The following is a 23,355-nucleotide window of genomic DNA, read 5'->3' as shown; positions in this document are numbered from 1 at the left end:
GCAGGGACCGTGGCTCGCTCATTTTGACACAGTTATATTCCACCTCCACCCCTCTAGACTCCCACCTTCTGTTTCAGCACTGACACCGAGACATTGTCACAGTTTCCTCTGACCAGCAGTGGTGCTCCATGGTCTGAGGGTGAATCCCTCCCCCCAAGCCCTGCTACTTGAGATCCTTGACGTGGCAAGGCTCGAACCCCGGACCCTAGCAGGCAAAGCACGGTCTCTGTCCTGGCACACAGCCCGAGGCACATGGATGAAGCTGACCACAACAGAGGCACTGGCTTGTAGGGCAAAGTTATGTCTGATAAAGGCACAGAAGAACACAATGGGAGCTGTCGTCTCAGATCGGTACAGAAGCCTTCTGCCAGAGAGTGCCGTCGCTCAGTGGAAGAACACCTGCTTTGCATGCAGAAGGCCCCAGGCTCATCCCCAGCATCTCTAGGTAGGTGCCACAGACTGGTTCGATGCAGAAGAATGGTGGGACAAACCAATTGAGGAACCACCAAGGGGAGAAGGCTCAGAGCCTGGGTAGTGGTGGTAGGACAGGCACCCCCAAACTTCAGCCCTCCAGATGTTTTGGACTACAATTCCCATCATCCCTGAACACTGGTCCTCTTAGCTAGGGATTATGGGAGTTGTAGGCCAAAACATCTGGAGGGCCGCAGTTTGGGGATGCCTGTGGTAGGAGAACAATGAGTGGCAAGAAGGAGAAAATGGAGAGGAGCCAAACTCTCCAGCATTTCTCTGATGAAAATTAGGGATGTCCCAATCCATAATGATAATTTTACTATTTATATCCCACACATCTTACTGGGTTGCCCCAGTCACTCTGGGCAGCTTCCAACATATATAAAAACATAATAAAACATTAAACATAAAAACTATACAGGATTGCCTTCAGACGGCTAGGGGATCAGATAACTCCATACCCTCCAACATTTCCCCAATGAAAATAAGGACATCCTAAGGAAAAGTGGGACATTCCAGGATCAAATCAGAAACCGGGATGGCTTCTCTAAATCAGGGATGTCCCTGGAAAATAGGGACACTTGGAGGGTCTGGAAGACTGGGCGGAGGAGATGTCTGAAGCTGAAGGGGCAACAGGGCTTAGTGAGCTGGGAGAATCTGTGGCAGAGAGTGGTTCAGAATCAGAGGAAGAAGCTGAAATGGGATAGTGGGATGAGGGAGGCCAAGAGGCAGAGATGAGTCCAGTCATGGGTATTTTTAACCTGTGTTCGGGTAATTCTGTTTTGGGTTGGTTGCATCTTTTAATTTTACTGGCTTTTATTAAGGATGCTGTGTCTGGTTTTACACTGAGAGGACTTCTGCCGCAAGCATAAAAGAAAAACATGTTTTAGGCCACATCCACACAATACATGTAAAGCTCAGAGATACGACTTTAACAAGTCGTGGCTTCCCCCAAAGAATTCTTGGAACTTTTAAAGGAATCCCCATAAGGACATGGGTGTGGGGGCATTCCACCCGCCTCTCCATACAATTCCCCAGGAAGAGACCACATGATGCTGTTATCTACTTCCCGGAAGAATTTTTAAAGAGATTTTTTGTCGCACGGCCACAAAGCTGCTCTAGGCAACTTAAAACGTTTAAAAGGAGAAAGAAAGAAAGAAAGAAAGGGGAAGAAAGGAAGGAAGTAAAGAAAGAAAAGAAAAGAAAGAGGCAGCCCTTAGACCTCCTTGTAAGTACGGATCCATGTGCAGTTTTCTCAATTGATTATGCAGCTTAATCCATAGATCAGCATTCCGATCCATTCATGTATCCAAGAGGGTGTGAAATGAGGAGGCTGACTCGAAAATAAGGAGCGAACTGGAATTATCTATATATTTAAATCACTATTGTCAGAGGGTCGTCGTGGCTACTCTAGAGTAACTCCACTTGAGTCCAGTTTGTCTTTAAAGACTTTTATGGTGCAAGATATTTACAGTGCAGAGACCGCTTAAAACATGACCTCTCATTCCGAATCAGAATCCGGCAATGGCGTACGTCTGTTCTTACGCCAGCAAAGTAGTCAGGGCACCCCAAAACGCCTCCCCCTTGACCTGCGTCGCGGTGCTCTCCTTAACTCTTGCGCCGGAAGGAGCGATGCCCTCTCAGTCTCCTCCCTGTCCAGCATCCTTGAGCCCTTGCCTACATCTCTCCTCCCCTGAGCTTTCCCATCGTTCCGCACGCTGGCTTCTCTCTTCCTCCGAGTCTTCCCCCTCCCCCCTGGCTGCTTCAGACCCACTGCTGCTCCCTGTGCTTGGCGAGGTGGACGTTAGGATGATGGGGGCTCCCTACAGGGAGCCACCCTTACAACTATGATACAACTTCCAAACAGTTGTGCCCCCCCCCCGGGCAAAGAATCCCGGGAAGTGTAGTTTGTTAAGAGTGCTGCAAGTTGTTAGGAGGCCCCCTATTCCCCTCACAGAACTACAATTCCCAGAGTGGTTTAACAATCACAATCCCTCTTCCCAGGGTATCAAAGCACACACGCAGCCCAGGACAATAAATAAATACAAAGCGAGTGGGAGATTCCCTCCCGGGGCAAACACCCGCCGTTTTTGTTGGGACTGAGGTTTTAAACAGCCTCCCTTTGTGCCATTGCTCTGACCGGGATCAGATAAAGAAATGTATTCATACATTTAAGATCCCGTGTGGCTTGGGTCCTTTTGCCCTAGCTAAGAGAGAGAGAGAGAGAGAGAGAGAGAGAGAGAGAGAGAGAGAGAGAGAGAGAGAGAGAGAGAGAGAGCACATCCAGCTAATTTGCACAGCGCTGCCCATGTGCCACGACTTGTTGGGCAAATTTTGTTAACATTGCAACGGAAATAAAATGACAATAATTTGAAATGAAAAGTATCTGTGATTGTGGAACAGACGTGCTGTGAGCTGGCACTGCCGAGATCCAAGTTATTTTAAAATTCCGCAATTCCGAACAATCAGACCTATTCTTCTCTCTCCCCTCCCCTCCCCCAACACCTTCCCTGGTGCAATAAAATTAGTGCAGTCCCTTCCATTGAGATTGCATCCCTCCAGTGGGAGAGAAATCAAGGAGGAGAAAAGGAACAAATCAAAACATGTCAGGTTTTTTTTAATAAAAAGGTGGAGCATGTTCTGTAATTTGAAGTTAGTGTCATTCATCAAAGATTGGATTCCTGGGTCTACCCTCCATGCCAGAAATGGTAAAAAGGGAAACGTAACACACAAGCCAGTCAGACAGATGGCTGCAAAATTTATTCTCTGTTGGTGTTTGCCATGCTGGTGGCAGGCTTTGTGTCGCACAGCAGACAGAGTGGTTTATTTTATCGCACCAGGCCGCCATCAGCATCAACAGACTTAATAATCTCAAGCCCTCGCAGGCAACAGCAGCCTGTGTTTGCAAACCAAAGCACGAGGGAATGGAGAAACTGTTCCCATTTTCCAGAAAGGTGGAATGAGGCCCAGCCGATTGAATTCGGGTGAACCCAAGATCCCAGCGATGGGGAAGAGCCCATTCACATGTAGGAACAAGGGCTGCACTCGCGTGGCAGTTGATTCCATTTCTCCGACCTTTCCCTAACTGTTCATTTACACATCATATCTGAGCTTTCACGCAAAGTGAAAGCCACTTCCGGAAAAGTAATCGAATCTGTTTAGTGCTCATTTCTGTGTTATTTGATTTCAGGGGGTGGGGAGGGGGAATCCATTTGCAGCTCTCTTAACTCAGAAAATTGTGGGAGGGAAGTGATGAAATTTGGGGCGGTTATATGAGCATGCAGTTCTTTCTGCTGTTTTTATGGGGGAATCATAGGGGAACAGAGGAGAAGCAACATTGTCCAAAGCAGGTTCTCCCCCTAAAGGAGAACATGGGTTGCGGAAGGGTTAACAAGACATCCCAGGGTGGGAGAGACGGGTCAGTTTGGATGGCCACATGTGTGATTGGTGGGTGTGCTGTTGCTGGGGAAATTTGCTTGTAGCAAATGATTGATTGACAGCCTTACCCTATACATGCTTAGAGAGCAGCTTTCAGTTCCACTTTGGCTGCTCGCAACGAATCTCCCGCCCGCCTGCCCTCCTCTAATATTAGGTGTTTTTGCATTGACCTTGCTGCGCCTTTCATGGGGTTGCCTGTTTTGGATCAGGGGCCTGGTAGGAATTTTGCCACTTGGCTTATTGGCTGGTGCCAGGTGGTTTTTGCCTACTACGCTGCAATAAGTCACAACTTTGTAAGGTTGGCGGTTAGGCATTGGTTCAAATTGGATGGTTGAGGGGTACGGATTTTGCTTGGGCCTGCCCTTCATGGTTGCTGCTGCCTTTAGGGGTATTCCTTTAAAGGAATCCTGGGGCTATACATGTAGTCCGTGTATCCCCGGTAGGAGCGAGGGCCACGGATGAGCCTCGGGGAGCACCTGAGGGGTGAGGTCAAGGGCGTGGCCCCTGCCCCGATCTCTCCCCGGAAGGGTACTTACCTACTGGCTCCCCTACTAGGCTAGTGGGAGTCAGATCTGTCCCAGGCGGGGGACAGATGGCAAGAACCAATGCCTAAGCAACCACTCACATTCAGTTGTATTTAAATAAAGTTGTGGCCAAATTAATGCCCCAAACCTTAAACTTAAAATATTGTGTGAGGTGTGAGTTATTGGGGGGGGATGTCTTGGTACCTCGGCACGCAAAGACATTTATTTTGTGTCACACCTTGCCCACTGCTGTGTGTGAACTACAAAGCAACAGAGCAGAGTCAGTGACGGTATGGCAGACCGAGGGCCATGGCGAGAGGTCTGGAGGTCCGCATTCGGCCCAAGGCCTTGAAGTCCCTCACCCCTGGAATGTTCAAATGGCCCAATTCATTCTCCGGACAAACACGAGGTTTCTTTCTAATCCTTACGAGACAACATGCAAACCTGCCTAGATTTGCAGCTCCACATTCAGCGCCAAGCACGCGTATTTGAAAGCAACGTGTTATTCCTCACACTAGACCTTCGCATCAAATTCAAGAAACCAAAGACCTCTGCGGTTGTAACAACCCCCAAAGCCCCACGTTAACAGAAAAGTAAATTCTGCTGAACTACCCACCCCTTTTGTGTTTTGGGCTGGGGGGTGGTCTTTCCGAACAGAAAGCCAAAGATTGTTTGCAGCACAAGGGAAATTCTATGCTTAGACCATAACCACCGAGGTGCCCTGTTGATGGGAGGGCAGGGAAAGAAATACCGCAGTGTAGATTAAGCCAACCTATTAATGATCAGCTTAATATTTCTGCGGCATCCGGGAGAATCTAATGCCCATTCCCATATAAACCTTTTCGCCCTGCCACATCTAATAAGGTCTTGCACTGTGATGATGAGGGAAGGGCGGCGGGGGGGGGGAGGGTGCATGTTAATAAAACAAACAAATAAATAAATGGCTGTGCCTGGACCCCACTCAAAAGGCCCCGTCTCTCTTCCGGGACCGATGATCATTTCAGTAACGAGGCCTCTCACACCACTTTTCATTACTTTCTGCATTTAGAAAGTGGCTCTCCGGGGAACAGCAGAGTGCAATGCGGAGACCGCAAGCCCAAGGAATGGAAATGAAGGAAACATTCTGGAGGTCCACATTAATCATCAGCAACGGCGCTGAAGAGCACTCCAGCGCTCTGTAAGGCGCAACGCAGCTCCTTTCATTAGCTTTGAACGAACTTATTAGCCCTCGCCGTAAAAACCGAACGATTTCGAAGCACGGCCAAAAACAACAACAACTGACAACACTTTGGCTTTTTATGGACTTTTGCTTTATGGCGAAAGCTTCCCAGGCCCTGGAAATGCTAAAAACCTAACTCTCCCAGATCTCACCAGCTGCTCAGAGAAATCTTGCTCACCTGTGGACAATCCCACCAATGTACCATCTCCCAGGGCCGGCTCTACCGTTAATTTCAAAGAAACTGCCAATGGATGCAAGAAGCAGCTGGTTTGCAGGCGAATGGTGCTGTTCTATTTATGTGCTGTACTAAGAAATAGCTGCTGCATAAATCATTTCTAGGTACCAGCAAGCCTCCGAGCTGTCTCCAGGCTAACGTTTCTTTGCCTTGGAGTGATGCGCCCATGATATCATGGATGCACAGAGTCTAAATCTCAAAAAAGACTTGCTGTGCTAGCAACTTCTCCGTTTAGGAAGGTGTGACGTGATGCCCCAAATAGGACACTTTGTTGGGAGTGCAAGTTCCGTTTAGCCAGTATTAAGGGAGGCATTGAAAGCCTCGCAGGTGTCGATCCTTGACATCACGAAAGCCTAGACAGCCCATTGCCATATCTGCATTAGAAAACTGAGTGGAGGCTGGACCATCATGGTCCAGCTGAAGCAGTGCCCTACCAACCTCACCCTGTCCTCAGCCAATACCCACCTGCCTGCCTTTTTACTTACAATCAATCAATGGGTAGTTCTGTTGCTCATTTGCTCTTGTGCCACCTACTGTTGGTCTTCCAGGCTTTTGCTCTCTGAGCCCCAATGGGCATCAAGCAGCAATGAGAAAGTTTCCAGCTAGACTGGTGACTGGGAGTGGCCGCCGAGACCATATAACACCAGTCCTGAAAGACCTACATTGGCTCCCAGTACGTTTCTGAGCACAATTCAAAGTGTTGGTGCTGACCTTTAAAGCCCTAAACAGCCTCGAGGAGCATCTCCACCCCCATCGTTCTGCCCGGACACTGAGGTCCAGCTCTGAGGGTCTTTTGGGGGTTCCCTCCCTGCGAGAAGTGAGGCTACAGGGAACCAGACAGAGGGTCTTCTTGGTAGTGGTGCCTGCCCTGTGGAACATCCCCCCCCCATCAGATGCCAAGGAAATGAACAACTATCTGGCTTTTAGAAGACATCTGAAGGCAGCCCTGTTTAGGGAAGTTTTTAATGTTTGATGTTTTCTGGCTTTTTAAATTATTATTAATATTCTGTTGGGAGTCACTGAGAGTGCCTGAGGAAACCCAGCCAGATGGGTGGGGTATAAATAATAAATTATTATTATTATTATTATTATTATTATTCACATGACTCCAAAAATTACTCTTCCCCTAACTTGCTAAAAGTTCCATCTTCAAGGCTATCTACAGAATACTTAAGACATGGGCCCTTCAGATGGTGTTGGGCTCCAATGAGCCATTTCAAACAGTATCATACCATTTTAAACAGCCACCCGAAGAATCTCAGGAAATGGAGTTTGGTAAGGGTGCTGTTCCCCTCCCGGGGCTACAGCTCCCAGTGTTCCCTGGGCAGAGGGGTTTGGGGAAGCTGTAGTTTGTCAAGGGTGCTGAGAGTCGTCAGGAGACCCCTTGTTCATGCTCCTACTGCTACAATTCCCAGAGTGGTTTAACAATAGAATCCTCTTCACAAGGAACTCTGGGAACTGTAGCTCTGTGATGGGAAGAGGGGGTCTCCGAACAACTCTCAGCACCCTTAACAGGATTCTTTTGGGTAAGCCACAACTGTTAAAGTGGTATGGTACTGCTTTAAATTTATAGTGTGGATGGGGCCCAACTCCTATTATAGTGATGCCTCGCAAGACGAATTTAATTCGTTCCGCGAGTCAATTTGTTTTGCGAAAAAATTGTCATGCGAATCGCGCTTTCCCATAGCAGTGCATTGAAATCTCTTTTTTTGCCCATAGGAACGCATTAATTAAATTTCAATGCATTCCTATGGGAAACTGCGATTCGCAAGATGAATTTATTCGCCAAACGAAATTAATCAGATCGCAAGATGCATTCGTCTTGCGAAAAATTCGTCTTGCAGGGCATTCGTCTTGCGAGGTACCACTGTAGTCTCAGCCAGCATGGCCAATGGCCAGGAATAATGGCAATTTTAGTTCAAGAACATCGGGAGGCCCAGAGGTTCCCTATTCCTGATATAAGGGAAGGGACACATAGGAGAACAAGCTTTTATCTGCTGTTCCAACTTTTTTTTTTTACCACGTGTGCTTAGAAGGAAGCACAAATGGATTCAACAGGGTTTACTCTCAAGTAAGGGGGCTGCGATTGCAGCCTTATTCTCTTGCGTTTTCCTTTAAGATTTGTTGCAAGTCACACCGAGCACTTCATTCGAAAGGAATAAATGATTTATTAATCAAAATATAAATTTGGCATGGAGCAGACAGCATCAGCCTGCCGACCTCTGCCCCATCCTAAGATCCACAAGATGATCCTCAGCCTTCGTGATTAAGTTTGAGCCGATGTAAGTGCGTTTTTCGGAAACTTATCTCCATTCGAGGAAGTCTAAAAATAAACATTCATCCTTTGTTTTTCTTGCGTGGATGATCAATCACAAATTCACCACTGCTCCGGCAGCATTTAGAAGTCTCTGTTATTAGAAGATGCCTAAATTTGAGTTCTGGGAGCCCAAGAGAATCACATGGGATGCTTTTTGGTCAGGAAGGCAAAATTTAAAAAACACACAAGGGGAGCCTGGAAATGAGGTCGGCCAATATTTATTCCTTTGTGCTGAGACGCTATCCTGCACCTGCAGAGAAATGCTACAGATAAGGAAAAGACAGGTCTGTTTCCTGATGCCTGGGGAATAAGATTTTTGTGAATTCCTGTATGAAACATCATGATCTAGGATTCAAATTTCCACTTGGCCACAAGGCCATGACCTTGGGCTAGTCAGTGCCTCCTCTCGGCCTAACTTTGGCTCTCCAGATGTTTTGGAACCACAACTCCCATGATCCCTGACCACTGGCTCTGTTAGCTAGGGATCATGGGAGTTGTAGTTCCAAAACATCTGGAGAGCCAAGGTTGCCTATGCCTGGCCTAACCTACCTCACAGGGTTGCTGTGGAGATTAAAGGAGGAAAGAGAGAACCAGGTTCTTCACCTTGAGCTCCTTGGAGGAAAAAAAGTGGGATATAAATGCAGTCACCAATGAAATAAAGTACCCTTAGCTAGCCACTGAAGAAGTCCACTCTGTTCCAGACATGGTGGGGCAAGTCTCAACAGTTCAAATCAGCAATGGCACAGAGCGCAGTGGGGAGAATCGACACCTCCAGGGCATCCGAGCACCCTGACTTCACGGCTGCCTTGACCCCACTGCCAGCGAGCTTTCACTGTGGCTCTGCCCCACTGCGTGACCAGCTCTTGACACATCACCCATAAAAACTGACCTAACCTAAAAATGGCACACATGGAGAGGCAGGACTTCAAAAACGTAGGCAAATGTTTTGCACACATTCCGTCTGGGCTTCTCTGGAAGGCAGGGGTAGAAATTTAATAATGTACTGCTTTTATTTGTAAAAGTACAGTGGAACCTTAGTTTATGAACACCTTGCTTTATGAATTTCCGGTTTATGAACGCCGCGGACCCATCTGGAACGGATTAATTCACTTTCCATTACTTTCAATGGGAAAGTTTGCTTCAGTTTATGAACGCTTCAGTTTATGAACAGACTTCCGGAACCAATTACACCCATGCTTCGGGTTAAGTACGCTTCAGGTTGAGTACTCCGCGGACCCGTCTGGAACGGATTAATCCACTTTCCATTACTTTCAATGGGAAAGTTCGCTTCAGTTTATGAACAGACTTCCGGAACCAATTGTGTTCATAAACCGAGGTACCACTGTACAGGCATCACCCCTGTTGTGTATTGAGTCAAAGGATTTTATATCTGTATTACTATTGTCTGTATTTGCATTAGGGTAAAGTACAGTAACTGCCTTTTGGTTCCAGAACAGGGTCCCCAAACTAAGGCCCGGGGGCCGGATGCGGCCCAATCGCCTTCTAAATCCGGCCCGCGGATGGTCCGGGAATCAGCATGTTTTTACATGGGTAGAATGTGTCCTTTTATTTAAAATGCATCTCTGGGTTATTTGTGGGACATAGGAATTCATTCATATTTTTTTCAAAATATAGTCCGGCCCCCCACAAGGTCTGAGGGACAGTGGACCGGCCCCCTGCTGAAAAAGTTTGCTGAGCCCTGCAGCTACTATTCATTTAAGCTGCTGTATTTGGATCCTCTGTCTTGCTGGTTTCCTCCAAAAGGCAGCACTGTGATTGCCTGATATTGTTCCTCCAAAAATGTATCCCTTTCTAGCTAGTCCCCCGTCCGTTCAATGTAGCTTTCCTCTCCTCAGAGCTTAGTCTTGTTTGCTTTAATAAAGAAGTGTTACTAGAGAACTGTCTCCAGCATATTATGTCAAGAGAGCTGAAATCACAAACCCCACGTCACAACAACCCCAACCCCCCTCTCACACATGACTGCATATACAGGCAGCACCGGGAAACAAGAAAATAATTTCATTCAAACCCGGAAATGGCGGGAGAGAGCTGGAGAGTTGCTGTGACTTGTGAGGAGACCCAAAGAGAAGAAGAAGAAGAAGAAGAAGAAGAAGAAGAAGAAGAAGAAGAAGAAGAAGAAGAAGAAGAAGAAGAAGAAGAAGAGTTTGGATTTGATATCCCGCTTTATCACTACCCGAAGGAGTCTCGAAGCGGCTAACATTCTCCTTTCCCTTCCTCTCCCACAACAAACACTCTGTGAGGTGAGTGGGGCTGAGAGACTTCAGAGAAGTGTGACTACCCTGTTTCTCATATTTTAAGACATACCCATAAAATAAGCCATAGCAGGATTTTTAAGCATTCAAGGAATATAAGCCATACCCCGAAAATAAGACATAGTGATAGGCGCAGCAGCAATGCCGGCCGCAGCAGCAGCAGGAGGAGGAGGGAAAAAATAAGACATCCCTTGAAAATAAGCCATAGTGTGTTTTTTTGAGGAAAAAATAAATATAAGACATGTCTTATAATATGAGAAACACGGTAGCCCAAGGTCACCCAGCAGCTGCATGTGGAGGAGTGGGGAATCGAACCCGGTTCCCCAGATTACGAGTCTACCGCTCTTAACCACTACACCACACTGGACATCAGTGAGGTCAGAGGAAGCCCCTAAGAGACAGGAGGTACAAGTGGCGCTTTGTTTCAGCTGCTCAATCTCCTCAGGTAACAGCTGGTGCACGGACAAGCGCAGCCGCAGCCTCCAGCCGGACCCAGAGCTTCAACTCCAGATATTTTGATCTGGATTGGGGATAGAGTAGGAGAGTGAGCGCTGGAGACAAAGGGCGCGTGGAGACTTTTCAGAGCATGTTCCTCACTTTATGTGATTTCAGTTATGTGTGCAGGGGCCTGGAATGTCACCCTCTATAAGTGGGGGGATGGGACGACGACACTTGTACTTATCTAAAATTATCAGGGCAGTGCAGGGCAATGTGCACACGATAATAGACGTTTAAAAGCAGTCCGAAGCAATGACTGGCCAATCAAGGAAGTCTGAAACAGCTGCAAAGACCTGCCGGCTGCATGAAAAGTCTTCAGGATCCAGGAGGATCAAAGAACGGGAGCAATTTACATTATATTTGAAAGACCACTGTAAACACTGGAACTCTTTGGCAGGTTTTAAAACGCTCTTGCAATGTTACACAGATTTTGGATACAATGGAGAATTGTAAATTAGATGGACTTATAATACGTAGTTTAAAAAGTTACTTATGGGACCCAGGTGGCGCTGTGGGTTAAACCACTGAGCCTAGGGCTTGCTGATCAGAAGGTCGGCGGTTCGGATCCCTGTGACGGTGTGAGTTCCCGTTGCTTGGTCCCAGCTCCTGCCAACCTAGCAGTTCGAAAGCACGTCAAAATGCAAGTAGATAAATAGGAACCGCTACAGCGGGAAGGTAAACGGCGTTTCCATGTGCTGCTCTGGTTTGCCAGAAGCGGCTTTGTCATGCTGGCCACATGACCTGGAAGCTATACGCCGGCTCCCTTGGCCAATAATGCGAGATGAGCGTGCAACCCCAGAGTCGGTCACGACTGGACCTAATGGTCAGGGATCCCTTTACCTTTACCTAAAAAGTTACTTAAAGAACCCACGGGGGGGGGGGAGTCTTGGGATTTGGAAGAATCTTGTGTTATTATGAATGTGAATGGAGTTGTAAAATCAAATAAAAGGAAGAAGAAAAGGTCTTCAGGAGATGCCTGGAGATCCCATGCAAAGGTGGCTGCCATATCTCTGCCGGACGACTGAGTGTTGTACAGCAGCGGAACTGGCAACAGTAAATTGCTGGTGTCTGTTTAAGGCTGGTCAGGCCTCTGTGACACAGGGGACGGCCAACAGCGCTCATCGGGGTGACCTTAGTGATTAAACCAGGGTATCAAGGCTCAGGCAGGTGCTACAGGGAAACCTGGATCCAGGTCGTTCAGGACTCTGTTTTATCAACACAACATTTCTGAACGTGTAGAATGGAAAACTCGAGGTGTAACAGGTGCAAAGTCTTTTTTTAAATGTGTCATTACAACCTCCTTTTGCTCCTATGCAGATTTGGGGCAAAATGCGAATTCCTAAGCATTCTCCCTTCCCGCTTCCTTCACCTTCCTTCACCCCATCCAATTGCTGCGATCGCCCCGCACCAATCTCACCTCAGACATCCTGACGTGTTCTTGAAGACGGTTGTCCACTCGGCGTCTCGAGGCTTCGAGTCTTCGTTTGGCTCGTTCTCCCAGCCGGAATGGGGAATGATCACTTCGTTGGTCAGGGTCTGTAGACCGTGGTTAATGATCACCATTTTGAGGGGCTCGTAGGAGGACAGGTTCCAGAGGGTGCCTTGAACAGGAGGAAATGGCAGCAAAGAGTCATTGCTAAGTGACTGTGGAGAATATTGTTCAAGCGCAATCTGGTTCAAGCATTACAGCGAAACCAAAACCCTGTTTCAACTGATTATGGTTTGTAACAGCAACCTTTCATTGTTTTGTTGGGACTGCTGCCTTTCTGATCCTTTAACTGTTGGTTTGAGACTGTCTTACCTGTGCTAACAGCACAAGTGTGAGTATCCAGGCAGGTGTTCAGTAGAGCTGGGAGATACCTGGCTTTCAACATCGCAATATACCACTAGCTAAGCATCGCAATATAATGATATACAGTGGTACCTTGGTTCTCAAACGCCTTGGTACTTAAACAACTTGGAACCCAAACACTGCAAACCTGGAAGCAAGTGTTCCGGTTTGTGAACTTTTTTCGGAAGCCGAATGTGCTCCATTTTGAGTCCCACACTTCCGTTCTGAGTGTTATACTGAGGTCTGTCTGTTTTCGCTATTTTGCATTTTTGTTTTTGCGGCTCTTTCTTTGTGAGTGTGAGGAACCCAGTTCGCCGATTGATTGATGGATGGATGGATGGATTGATTGTGTGACTGCAGTATATTGTTTATTGCTTTCATTTTATGGACAATGGTCTCGTTAGATAGTAAAATTCATGTTAAATTGCTGTTTTAGGAGCTGTTTTAAAAAGTCTGGAACAGATTAATCGATTTTGCATTACTTTCCATGGGAAAGCCCACCTTGGTTTTGGAACGCTTTAGTTTTGGAATGGACTTCCGGAACGGATTAAGTTTGAGAACCAAGATACCACTGTATCACAATGTCTGAAATAAGGATGTAGAGCAGGCACCCCCAAACTGCGGCCCTCCAGATGTTTTGGCCTACAACTTCCATGATCCCTAGCTAACAGGACCTGTGGTTGGGGAAGATGGGAATTGTAGTCCAAAACATCTGGAGGGCCGAAGTTTGGGAATGCCTGATGTAGAGGCACTGGCTAACTGATTTCACAGTTTTTCCTACATTGTGATTTTTGCATAGCACATACACACACCCCATCATGATTAGTGATATATTGCCAGGTCAAAAATGATGAAACCGATATCACGATATGAACTTCAAACCAGTTTTGCACAATATATCGATATATCGTTCAGCCCCCTTGAGCAGAGGTGGAGAACCTTTTTCATTCTGATGGCTGCATTCCATTCCGGGCAACCGTGACAACACATATGTAAATGTTGGAGCAACACATATGTAAATGTTGGCTTTATAAAATAGGCTAGCTTCTGCACGCAGCCCTCTCTGTCCTCTATCCGGGCAAGCAAGAGGCATTATTGGAGTGCAAGGACACATTTCCAGACAGGCGAAAGCAACAACGTGTTGCAGGAGGGCTACAAAGCAGTGTTGATGAGTAGTGTGGCCTGCAAAGAATCCCAAGGGCCACACAGAAAGGCATTTGGCCCCAGAACCAAGATTCCCTACCCCTGCTCTTAAGTAGGGATGTACGTAAGGGTTGGCAACGTTAATTCACGAAACAATGAAAACAAATCTACGGTAAACTGAAGTCTGGGTTGAAGGTGCTTAGAACTAGTGAGTTCTGAAATTCATCCCACACCTCTCATTCCCTCTCCCCCTCGCCCTCTTCCAAATGTTATGGGGAAGGACCATTTCTTAACGGTGCAACATCTATATTGCACGAAGAAGATCGCAGGTTCAAGTTCTGGAACCTCCAGGTAGGGCAGGGAGAGGCATCGGAGAGCTGCTGCCAGTCAGTGTAGACAATACTGAACAAGATAGGCCACAATGGACTGACTTGGGATAAGGCAGCTTCCGATGTTCCCTTCTTTGGTTTTTGATTACCTTCCTGTTTATTTGCATCTCATTCCACGCCTGGGATGCTCAATCTGCATGTGTGATTTATCCCAGTCATATAAGGCAATGAATTTGAATGCATAGGTCTGTAAATCTGTGTTTATTCCTGCTGTATATAAGCAAAGAAATGCCCATCAGTTTTCTCTAAGCTTACAGGAGGACTGAAAGGTGTAAATATCAAGAAGCTGTAATGCACACCAACTCTTGGTAGGCCTGTCTCTGTCCTGTTCTTTTTTTAGGACAGACAATAAATTTCTTGTCAAGCTCCCTGACTTGTTTGCCTTCTGCAGGTCTGAGCCAGGGGTGGCTAAACTGTGGTTCTCCAGACATTGTTCGATTCCAACTCCCATTAGCCCCAACCAGCATGGCCAGGAGTCTGATGTGATGGGAGTTGTAGTTCAACAACTTCAGGAAAGAGCCACAGGTTAGCCACCCCAGACTAAGTCACCAATGGCAACTGGCTTGTGTTTTCATAGGATTGTTCCATGTTGTTTTACCTTGTTTATTGCTCGCCACCTTAGGCATCGTTGTGTGGAAAGACAGGACGAACCTTTAAATCAGGATGAGGAACCTCCAGCCTGTGGGCCAACTTTGTTTTGACATGAGTCCCAGTTTGGTCCATGAGGCTGTTTTCCCCAAACTGCCCCCACCTGCCCCAGACCTGACATCGTATATGATCAGGTGTGGAGCAGGAAGGCACACGGCTGGATTGGCTATGCTGAAAACTTGATTGCCCAGCAATCTCTACAGAAACCAGACTTGACGTCACACCGGCTGCATCAGCTGCTTGGCCAGGTTCTCCATGGGGAACTTGACCCTCAGCCAATCTTTGCAGAAACCAGGCTTGGATTTATTGCCCACCAACCGATCGGTGATGAATTCAAGCCTGGTGTCATGGGCCCTGAGTAAGGGGAGCTGGCCAGGTCAGGCCAGAAGAGTGGCCTACAGATGACTTGTGGAGGGATCCCATGGGCAGTGGGCAGGTCTCCACCTGGGTGGGGAGAGCCCAAGGAAGAAGATCCCGAGGAAGGTCCTATTGTGTGACCTTTACTTTCTCTGATCTCCCCACGAAACCCCAGTGGTGTAGCAAGGTACCCGGTGCGGAAAACTTCTTGTCACCTCCCCCTCCACATTGAAATCTAGTTGGACTCCCAAGAGACTGTGATCTACTCACAGTATAAAAAGACTGACCACCCATTGCCATTGGCAGGAGTTGTAGAGCTTTTTTTAAGGGGAGGATTGACCAAAGCTTTTTTAGGGGTTGCAGGGTTTGGGTCCTGAGTTGAGAGAGCTTCTGCTTCTCTCCTTCCCTCCACCTTCCACTTCTTGGCTTGCCTGCCTCCTTCCCATCCTCTCGCCGCCTGCCTGCCTCCTCCAGCAGCCTGGTAGCGCAGGGCTATCAAAACGAAGCGACAAAAAGCGGCGCAACTACCCCCCCTTCCCTCAACGGCTCAAGGTAGGTGGGAGCCGGGGCGTGCGGCATGCCAAATGTCACTCCCCTCGGTGATGACACCCGGGGCGACCCGCCCCCACCTTGCGCCGCCCCTGCCAAACCCTGTTTCTATGTGTGTGTGTGTGTTACCCCCACCTGTCCCACCCACCTCTCACATGACATCACCCATGTCACAGAAATGCCCTGAATAGAGGGGGCTCATTCAGCTTTCTCAGGAAAGTATTAGGTTGCTTGCCTGGTCTGAGGATCCGAACCACATGCTAAGATAAGTTGTGCCAGCCCCTTTCCCTTATAACAGGGCTGCAGGGTGTGTGTGTGTGTGTCATTGTTTGATCACCATCTTTATTTGCGTTGCCATGTGTACGTGCTTTAGACCAGCGCATTGCCTCTGAAGCGTGTTTTGCCTATGCATCACACTGATCTGAGCATGAAAGATTTGGGCAGAAACCACCAACTGAGTTCGAGTTCTTCATTCCAGGACATCTACTGATCAACGGTGCTTCAAAGCACAGCTCAGGGCAATTCGCTAGTCCTACGTGGTGCTTTGAAGTCTCGACGATCATCACCTGACGTCATTGCCGCATCAGGTCATTGAATGGTGGCCCCACCCACCTGTCACCTTTGACTCATGTGTGGTAGAGAAGAAAGGATCTGGTCCACTGGCCAGAACTGGCTCCCAACCCCTAAATAAATAAATGCACGCCTAATCTACATTTCTTGTTGCAGATCCTGGGCTATACTTTGCTCCCAGATCTCCATTTAATTCTTTGCTGTTGCTTGGAATTGAGATTGCAAATGTAAACGCTTTAAATGCACTGCCTCCAGTGAGATTGGAATAGGGAGGGAAAGCAAGCGAATTAGATGCTTGGGAGAGTCGCACTCTCTCAGGCTTGGTTCCACCCCAGTAAAACAGCACAATAATAATAATCTACTTCCCAGAGTTACTGTCAGGATGAAGGAGGGAGAGACGGCAAAGTAATAACACCACCCCTCCCCTAAAATTGCTATATAAATGCTAAGCATGAGCATCCCAAGTGAAAACTCTCCATTTTGAAATTCCTCTTTTCTTTACTTAGCATGCTGCAGGGACACCCACGCCCTGCAAAAAAAGGAGCAAGCTCTCAGCAGAATTATGTACCTGAGACCTAAGTGGCCAACTGGAAATCTAATCGGAGACGCCAGCTTAAAACTTTCTAGGGGCAGGCCAGGCAGAAATTACCCTTTCCAAAAGGCCTCACGTTTCCCCAAAGCTAATATCAAGTGAGAGATTTTACTTTCTTGGGCTCCTTGATCACTGCAGATGGTGACAGCAGTCACGAAATTAAAAGACGCCTGCTTCTTGGGAGAAAAGCAATGACAAACCTAGACAGCATCTTAAAAAGCAGAGACATCACCTTGCCGACAAAGGTCCGTATAGTTAAAGCTATGGTTTTCCCAGTAGTGATGTATGGAAGTGAGAGTTGGACCATAAAGAAGGCTGATCGCCGAAGAATTGATGCTTTTGAATTATGGTGCTGGAGGAGACGCTTGAGAGTCCCATGGACTGCAAGAAGATCAAACCTATCCATTCTGTAGGAAATCAGCCCTGAGTGCTCACTGGAAGGACAGATCCTGAAGCTGAGGCTCCAGTACTTTGGCCACCTCATGAGAAGAGAAGAATCCTTGGAAAAGACCCTGATGTTGGGAAAGATTGAGGGCACTAGGAGAAGGGGACGACAGAGGATGAGATGGTTGGACGGTGTTCTCGAAGCTACGAACATGAGTTTGACCAAACTGCGGGAGGCAGTGCAAGACAGGAGTGCCTGGCGTGCTCTGGTCCATGGGGTCACGAAGAGTCGGACACGACTAAACGACTAAACAACAATATCAAGTCATTACTTGCCAGGTATTTTCCATTTTCAAAACAGCAAGTCTGGCAATTTTTGCCTACTAAACAGTTAAAATCAACTACAGTGGTACCTCGTTTTTCGAACGTCTGGGAAGCCAAATGTTTCGGTTTTCAAACGCCAACAACCCGGAAGTAAATGCTTCCATTTTCGAACGCGCCTCAGAAGTTGAACGGCTTCCGCTGAGTCCCCCCCCCCATTTTCTCCACTGAATTTGCAGGCCGCCCTTTGCACCTCAGTTTTCGAGTTTTTCGGAACTAGAATGGTCTTCCAAAACGGATTACGTTCAAAAACCGAAGTACTGAAAACCTTCACAAAATAATAATAGTTGACGCCAGGTGAAAAAGCAGACATAAACACATGTCAGCATTCTACATATTTGGATAGGCTTGCCTAAAGGCAAATGTTTTAAGTGGGCACCAAAAAAAGACTATAGAGAAGGCACCTGCCTGCTGTCAATAGGCAGGGAGTTCCAGTGTGTGAGTGCTGACACTTTCGATTAAATGCACCATAGTTAAAGGTAAAGATAAAGGGACCTCTGACTGTTAAGTCCAGTCGCGGACAACTCTGGGGTTCCGGCGCTCATCTTGCTTTACTGGCTGAGGGAGCCGGTGTTTGTCCGCAGACAGCTTCCAGGTCATGTGAACCAGAGCAGCACACGGAAACGCCATTTACCTTCCCGCTGGAGCGGTACCTATTTATCTACCTGCACCTTGACGTGCTTTCGAACTGCTAGGTTGGCAGGAGCTGGGACCGAGCAACGGAAGTTCACCCCGTCGCGGGGATTCGAACCGCCGACCTTCTGATCGGCAAGCCCTAGGCCAGGCATCCCCAAACTTCAGCCCTCCAGGTGTTTTGGACTACAATTCCCATCTTCCCCGACCACTGGTCCTGTTAGCTAGGGATCATAGGAGTTGTAGGCCAAAACATCTGGAGGGCCGCAGTTTGGGGATGCCTGCCCTAGGCTCTGTGGTTTAGCCATAGATAGCTGCTTGTAATCCATGAGACTCTTAATCTCAGGGTCATGGGTTTGAGCCCTACGTGGGGCAAAAGATTCCTGCCCTCGTGGTCCCTTCCAGTTCTACAGTTCTATGATTCTACGCCTCAATGTGAATATGGCAGCCCTATTTTAAGGATCAACATTCTTGTTGTTAGCATCTGTGAGGACGTCAGGAATAATTATGACAGATTATGCAATGTTGTGATTGGCATGCCAGGAAACCAACCGACCCTACAACCTGCCTGAATCAGTAGGGAAAGAAAACTGGTTGGACCAAGCTGACACTTATGTCAAGGGTGGGGGACCTTCAGTCCTTCCAATGTTGCTGGACTCCAATTCTGCATGCTTAGGGACGATGGGAGCGGAGGCTCATTTGCTGGGCCAAAGGTTCCCTGGAATCTATAGCCGGTGCCTTTGTCGCTACTTGTCTGTGGCTTCACACACGTCCCAAGGGCATCTGCTTTTAGGCTGCAATCCTTTTAGGGCCATTCTTAGGTAGGCAGCTTGTGCCAGCAGGAATTTTATCTCCCAGTTCCCCAGCGCTTAAGTGGCACTTCAGCTATAGCCTAACAGACCCAGATGACTAACAGATCTTTGGTGATTTAAAACATTCCTCCCTGCAAAGTGACCTCTGAAAGGGGCTCATTTAAATTTAGCTGAGCCAAACAGCTTTGGCGCATCCAGGCTGGGATTTTGCTTGTGTCCTGCTTTGGGGTAGGAAAAAGGTCAAGGACCCCTGGACGGTTAAGTCCAGTCAAAGGCAACTATATGGGGTGTGGTGCTCATCTTGCTTTCAGGCCGAGGGAGCCAGCGTTTGTCCACAGACAGCTTTCCGGGTCATTTGGCCAGCAGGACTAAACCGCTTCTGGCGCAACAGAACACTGTGATGGAAACCAGAGCGCACGGAAAAGCCATTTACTTTCCTGCCGCAGCAGTGCCTATTTATCCACTTGCACTGGCATGCTTTCGAACTGCTAGGTTGGCAGGAGCTGGGACAGAGCAACAGGAGCTCACCATCTTCATGTGGATTTGAACCACCAACCTTCTGATCAGCAAGCCATCCATGTTCCTTTACTTGCTTTGGGGTATAGGATACAGTGACTAGGTGTACATTTACACGGGGGGGGGGGGGCAGTTTGCTGCACATTAGCTCTGCTCAGCGCACATCTTGAAAGCCACATAGGGTGGCTCAGAGTGGCTACTGCAGGGGTCCCCAAACTTACCCGGCTTTGGGCCGGTGCCCGCCACACCAATCGCGCAGTGGGCCGGAGGGCAGGGGAGCGCGCAGAAGTGTGTGTCCATGCGCATGCACACATGCTCTTACAGGTGCGGCAGCACGCTTCCGGGTCAGAAAAAAAGCACCGAAAATCGCTTGTGCGCATGCGCATGGGCCTCCCCCAACCAGGAAATGATGTTTGCACAAGCGCGCAAATATCATTTCCGGTGCACTTCTGGGTCAGGGGAGGCCCATGCGCATGTGCACAAGTGATTTTCGGCGCTTTTTTCCAACCCGGAAGTGTGCTGCTGCGCCGCCATGCCGGTAAGAGTGGACGGCGGCAGTGGGCAGTAGGGGTCATCACGGTCATCATGGGCCGGATAAAAGAGGCCTTCAGACCGTATCCGACCCGCGGGCCATAGTCTGGGGACCCCTGGGCTAGTGGGAAAAGAATAAGCAGGATCAGTCCTGAACTTGCCTCCTCCTTAGCCTGACATTATATTCTGGGTGTGGGGAACCCGTGGCCCACTGGAAGTGGTTCAACTACAACTCCCATCATTCTGCCCATTGACCTTGCTTGCCACAGCTGATGGGAGTTGTAGTTCAGCAACACCTGGAGGGCCAAATGGTCCCTACTCGGGCTTTAGGTGGTTCTAGATGCCCTGTTTATTGAACATTCACCCCAGTTTGTCTGCAGGGCAGTTCAATGACACTGGCTATTTTATGAACATTCGCTCTTACACATTTGAAGAGAGGTTAGATGACGTGTCAAAGGAATAGTTATCCCACACTTTGTAGCGTATTTCCCAATCACTTCCCTAGTTGGAAAGAGCCCAATATTTGGAGAAAGCGGGTTCACAGAATCATAGAATTGTAGAGTTGTAGGAATTGTAGAATTGCAGGAATCCCAGCTGAACCATCCATGACAGGTGGGCGTCCAACAGATGGGTTCGCTGAGCGAGACCCTCCAGATCAACCTCTATTGCACAACCTGGATCTGCCAGTATGTAACTGGATCCCTGGTGAGAATCTGGGGGGAGCATTTTGCTGATTTGGGGGGCAGTGGGATTCGTAAGGGTTCAAACGAGTGAATTTGCCAGCAGCGGTAACCACACTGCTCACGGCATGTAGAGTTTCCTGGGAAGAGGGACATGATGTTAAACCACTCTGGGTAGCTTTGGGTGGTGGGTGGGAACAGGGTTCTCGTAGCAACTGCCACCACCCATAACAAACTACAGCTCCCAGAATTCCTTGGCGGGAAGCTGCTTCACGTGATACCGTAATGCTTGAAATGTATGGTGCAAATGTGGCCACAGTCGAATTTTCTCTAAACTAGAGAGTTGCAAATAGAGGACTGCCTTTTGCCAAGTGGGACACACAAATTCCCTACTTCCTGGCTCCAATAATCTAAACTTCCTGACTCAGATAATCAGTTGTAACCTGCACTTTCCTCTGTGTTTCTTTAACCTGCTGCCAAGAGTCTTTTGCTACCCTACTTACTGCCAGCAGGAACGTTAATCACTGTATTTATTTCCTTGATTCACTTCACTCACTACATTACAGCTTATGTCCACACAAGGCACAGCAGTAATTATAGTAATATGGATATTTTTTAAAAAAGCAAGTCGCTTTAGCATTTAAACAAATTAATATAATAGAAATAAAAAAGAATAAATTAGCTCCTGACGGCTAGCCATTGAGAACAAGAAAATGAGTAATTAATCCAGAATCCATTACGAGCTGAAGGGTTTTGTTTTGTTTTTCCCTAAGCGCAGCGATCCCAGTCAACGAGCCGATATTTTGGGTATTTTCACAGAATGTGCTAGTTTTGCTATGAAGCATCTATTTATATAGCGGCCAAACAATGTAAGGCCCGTTCCTTTAAAACTAGAAGATCTGCAATCTGTCCGGCAAGGGAGTTGTGAGTTTGAGCATGAGAAATCTTGTCAAAGGCCCTCAAGCACCAGGAACAAGCGGGTCTGCAATGAAATGTTGCAGGGCATCCTTCCTGTTGGGTTTCCAGGGGTAGGGAGACTGATCTGGCCAGATACGTATCTTCCCTCTTCTTCAGGACTTCAAAGCACCACACAGGACTTGCCCAGGGCCTTGCATATGCTGCTTTGAAGCACGCTGATCAGCAGGCTTGAAGTTATCTCTCACCAGCTGATAAGCAGTGACTTCCAGCCTGCTTTCGAAAGGGATCAGCTGCGCAACTGAGATCTCTCCCCAGCGAACTCGGTCATGCGGCTGATCCAGACACGTCTTTATCTGCCTCTCAGCTGACATCACATACGGTGTGGGTCAGGTGTCATTTGGTTGAAACCATGTCATAGGCCAAACTGGGATCTGTGTTGGTCCAAATTTGGCCTGCGGACCAGAGGTCCTCCACCCCTGCACTAGCCCAGCCTGTTTTCTTGTTATGGCACCATAGAATCGTAGAGTTGGAAGGGACCTTCTAGTTCAGGCATCCCCAAACTTCGGCCCTCCAGATGTTTTGGCCTACAATTCCCATGATCCCTAGCTAACTGTGGTCAGGGATGATGGGAATTGTAGTCCAAAACATCTGGAGGGCCGAAGTTTGGGGATGCCTGTTCTAGTTCAACCCCCTGTTCTAGTTCAACATGGGGCTCAAACTGTGATGGCCTGGGACTCGGGCTCAGACTTGGAGCTGGAGGAATCGCAGCCTGCACCGGACCCTTCGCCTGGGACGTCAGCTGAACTGAGGTTGGGGCCTGATCCTGAGGAGCCTCAGTCTGCTCAGCCTCCCCTGCAACAAGCATCAGCTGAGCCGAGTCTGGGGCCTGAGCCTGCCTTGGTGCCAGATGCAGCAGATACCTTGTTGCCATCAGCCGGGTTGTCACCAGCATCTGGCCCTCTGCCAGCTCCTGGGTCCAGTAACCCACCGGTGTCTCCTGAGCTGCAGAGACTCGGGGCTGATAGAAGGAGGGACCTGAGTACTCGCAGGAGGAGTGCTCGCCTCCAGGCAAGGCGAGCGGGTGAGTTGCCAGGGGATCGGGGTTGTCCGTTACTCCGTTCAAGTTAAAAGGCAGCCAAACCCCGCCCCAGGCCATGGGAGCAACATTGTTGGCTGCTAGATCCATAAAGAAGGCTGGACCATAAAGAAGACTGATCGCCGAAGAATTGATGCTTTTGGTGCTGGAGAAGACTCTTGAGAGTCCCATGGGCTGCAAGAAGATCAGACCTATCCATTCTGAAGGAAATCGGCCCTGAGTGCTCACTGGAAGGACAGATCATGAAGCTGAGGCTCCAATACTTTGGCCACCTCATGAGAAGAGAAGAATCCTTGGAAAAGACCCTGATGTTGGGAAAGATTGAGGGCACTAGGAGAAGGGGACGACAG

At 48.2% G+C, this 23,355-nt stretch overlaps 1 protein-coding gene across 42 annotated transcripts in view; it reads right to left on the bottom strand.

The window, feature by feature from the left end:
• Window positions 1-23,355, bottom strand: part of ARVCF (ARVCF delta catenin family member) — a 552,351-nt gene that overhangs the window by 95,250 nt on the left and 433,746 nt on the right. For all 42 annotated transcript variants that reach the window (XM_035098127.3, XM_035098131.3, XM_035098129.3 and 39 more), the window contains one exon: window positions 12,393-12,576. In XM_035098127.3, coding sequence (XP_034954018.1) covers window positions 12,393-12,576 — 184 coding nt within the window. The remainder of the gene's footprint in view (window positions 1-12,392; window positions 12,577-23,355) is intronic.

Source organism: Zootoca vivipara, chromosome 16 (assembly GCF_965207765.1).
Source record: "Zootoca vivipara chromosome 16, rZooViv2.hap1.1, whole genome shotgun sequence".
Classification (NCBI taxonomy): Eukaryota; Metazoa; Chordata; class Lepidosauria; order Squamata; family Lacertidae; genus Zootoca; species Zootoca vivipara.
This window is presented reverse-complemented; position numbering and strand designations above follow the sequence as displayed.